Source organism: Montipora foliosa, chromosome 10 (assembly GCF_036669935.1).
Source record: "Montipora foliosa isolate CH-2021 chromosome 10, ASM3666993v2, whole genome shotgun sequence".
Lineage (NCBI taxonomy): Eukaryota > Metazoa > Cnidaria > Anthozoa > Scleractinia > Acroporidae > Montipora > Montipora foliosa.
The window spans coordinates 8,799,118-8,801,617 of record NC_090878.1 but is presented as its reverse complement, the minus strand read 5'-3'; the positions used below and the strand labels follow the sequence as shown (position 1 = coordinate 8,801,617).

Below are 2,500 nucleotides of genomic sequence, written 5' to 3'. Positions count from 1 at the left end.
GCGTCAAGGAACCAAACTAGAAGATCTAAAATGCAACCAGCTAGTATACAAAGGACGACGCTCCACTGACAACCATTCACGTTAATTGGCTTGTCATTTGAAAGCAGAGAACCTACAGTCAGAACCGCTGCTCCCGCCTCTGCACGCACATCAGTGCGTACTTTTTCTCATTTCGTGGCAGGTCTGCTTGGATATTTTCCAATGTTTATTGAATGAATGTGAGATGTAGTACCGTAATTAATAATTCTGCATTTTATCACGGAATAGTCATTTTATTATTTCGATACCGAATACCGACCAGGGGTAATATTTGAGATGTGGTGGGATTTAGAGGGGGCCACTAACGCATAAGTAGCATTTATCAAACTTAGTGTGTTCAAATCACAGACGGAAGCTTTCTACTGGCCTGATATGATGACTGGTTTTTAAACCAGAAAGCCGGGAAGTTCCATCATCATCATCATCATCATCATCATCATTGTGTACGGCAGTGTGAGGGTCCAATTTAGTAGATTTGACTAGACTCTTTCTCAAGCACATAATGTTTCTAAATGCTTGAAAGTGGACTCACCCACCCCAACCAATCAACGATCTCCATTTTCTTCTCTTTCCGGATATTTTCGCTTGATGCTATCACGGCGATAAAACTTGGGAGAGCAATGCTGGCATTGGTGGCCCTTCTCTTAGGAGTGTTTCTTCATGTGTGTTTTCATTCAAAAATCTTTGTAAGTCAAGGATTCACTGCAGTGTTCGCAACGCAAAAAAGACTCTTACCATGATCGCGTTCGTATGTCGTGTCAAGCCCTTCTGGGTGAACTGTTTCTCACAAGTTTGACAGCAATATATATGGGGCAATACCACGTGCTTGCAATATGACGTTTAATTATAACAACACCATCTACTGAAAGAAATGCATTTCACTTTTGGCTTTCGAACAGCATCTACCGACCGCCTGCGAGCAGGCTATTTGTTCACCGTCTTTAAACGTATGTGTTGAAAGGTACTGTGGTTTGATTCTTGATTGGTTGAAAGTGTTCACATGGCCTTTTGTGCTGACACGGCGGTAGTACACAATCTCGATCCAGGACTAAATAAAATTAGACGGTCACGTTTGGATTATGTCAAAACCTTGTACTTACCTAAAAACCAATCGTTGTGTTCTCCTGATGGCAAATCCATGCATGTTGCCCCTTTTATTCGTGTAGTCACAGCGATGGTATCAAATCACGACTTACGGTCCAGCAGGACTCTTCGTATGTACGACTATTCTGTCATCATATAGAGATGCTTACTTTTTAAAGAGAATTTGAGTGAACTCCAGCTTTGCCTGGGAAACTGATTCTTGGGTTTCAGAAACACTAAAGACAACGGTTCTAAGTTTTCTATTTTTAAAACTTCTTGGGGGGGAAGGGGGGGGGGGGGGGGGGGGGGGGGGGTTGCTGTTCCCCAGACCCCCGCACCCCCGCTCCCCCCGCCCCCGCTAGGTAGCTCGCGCCTTGCGGCGCCAATAGTGTCACGTCCGGTGCTTTCAGAAATATCTCCGCTACTTTACAAAACTGTCGAAAACCCTGTGATAGATATTGTTTGTAAGCCCGATTTCGAAAGAAGCTGTTAACTTGAGGTTAAGTGACAGAGGTGATAAACACAGAAGAGATGGCAGCAGTAGAAATGGACGCTATTCGCTTATTGGTAAGTTTGCATACCTCAAATCTTAACAATGCTCATTATATATAGTTTTCCCGGTATAGTTTGATCATGTAATACGTTGAATCAGACCCATAGTTTTGCATGGGAAACGAGTGTGCAAATGTTATTAAAATCTTGATATAAAAGATGCACTTGAGGAAATTTCCTTACTATAAAATTTTAATGAAATTGTGAGAACTTTCAAAATTGATTTTACGAAATATCTTTGAAATCCAAGTTTTCTCAAATCACAGGATAAAAATATGTTGCTCTGTTTGTTCGAAAAAGTCCTGTTAGTTTTGAAAGTAACAAACAAATTGACTTTTAAAACTGAAAGTCAGTGTTTCAGTTTAGCAAAACCCTTTCCGTTTATTAATTATTTATAAGTTTTTAATGACTTTGTAAGGAAAAAAAGATTTTATTAATTTCAGTTCCTTTAAGCTGTTAAGTGTTAACCTTTGTAATAATCGCTTGAAAAGTACAAATTGCTTCATCAATCGTTGACCAGAAGAAGATTCTGGTAGAAATATATTTGGAGTAAAGTTTGAATGCGTCAAACCCAATATCAGTTGCTTTTCGAAGATTAGAACTGCGCAAAGAACAGCTTAAAATCTGTCTTTTTTGAAAACTCACTGTGTCTTTTTATTTTGTCGTTATACGTTTTTTAAAAACGAACTGGAATAAACAAAGTCACCATAAGAAAATATGACACTGCCCTAGCCATAGAGGAAGATAGCTAGTTTAATACAATTTTTTTAGCGATTAATAATTGATTTGGATAAAATAAAGTTTCAAATAAACGTTACAAAAATCT

At 39.1% G+C, this 2,500-nt stretch overlaps 2 protein-coding genes across 2 annotated transcripts in view; both read left to right on the top strand.

Annotated features, from left to right (window-relative positions):
* The window catches only part of LOC137973779 (RNA 3'-terminal phosphate cyclase-like), an 8,855-nt gene extending 8,591 nt beyond the window's left edge, over nucleotides 1–264 (top strand). The window contains exon 11 of the mRNA XM_068820664.1: nucleotides 1–264. This exon is cut by the window's left edge and continues 670 nt beyond it. The gene's annotated coding sequence lies outside the window, so the exon portion shown is untranslated.
* Nucleotides 265–1,519: 1,255 nt separating this feature from the next.
* LOC137973709 (uncharacterized) overlaps nucleotides 1,520–2,500 on the top strand; it is a 26,629-nt gene continuing 25,648 nt past the window's right edge. Inside the window, exon 1 of the mRNA XM_068820582.1 lies at nucleotides 1,520–1,689. Within this exon, the coding sequence (XP_068676683.1) occupies nucleotides 1,654–1,689 (36 nt within the window). The 5' untranslated portion in view covers nucleotides 1,520–1,653. The remainder of the gene's footprint in view (nucleotides 1,690–2,500) is intronic.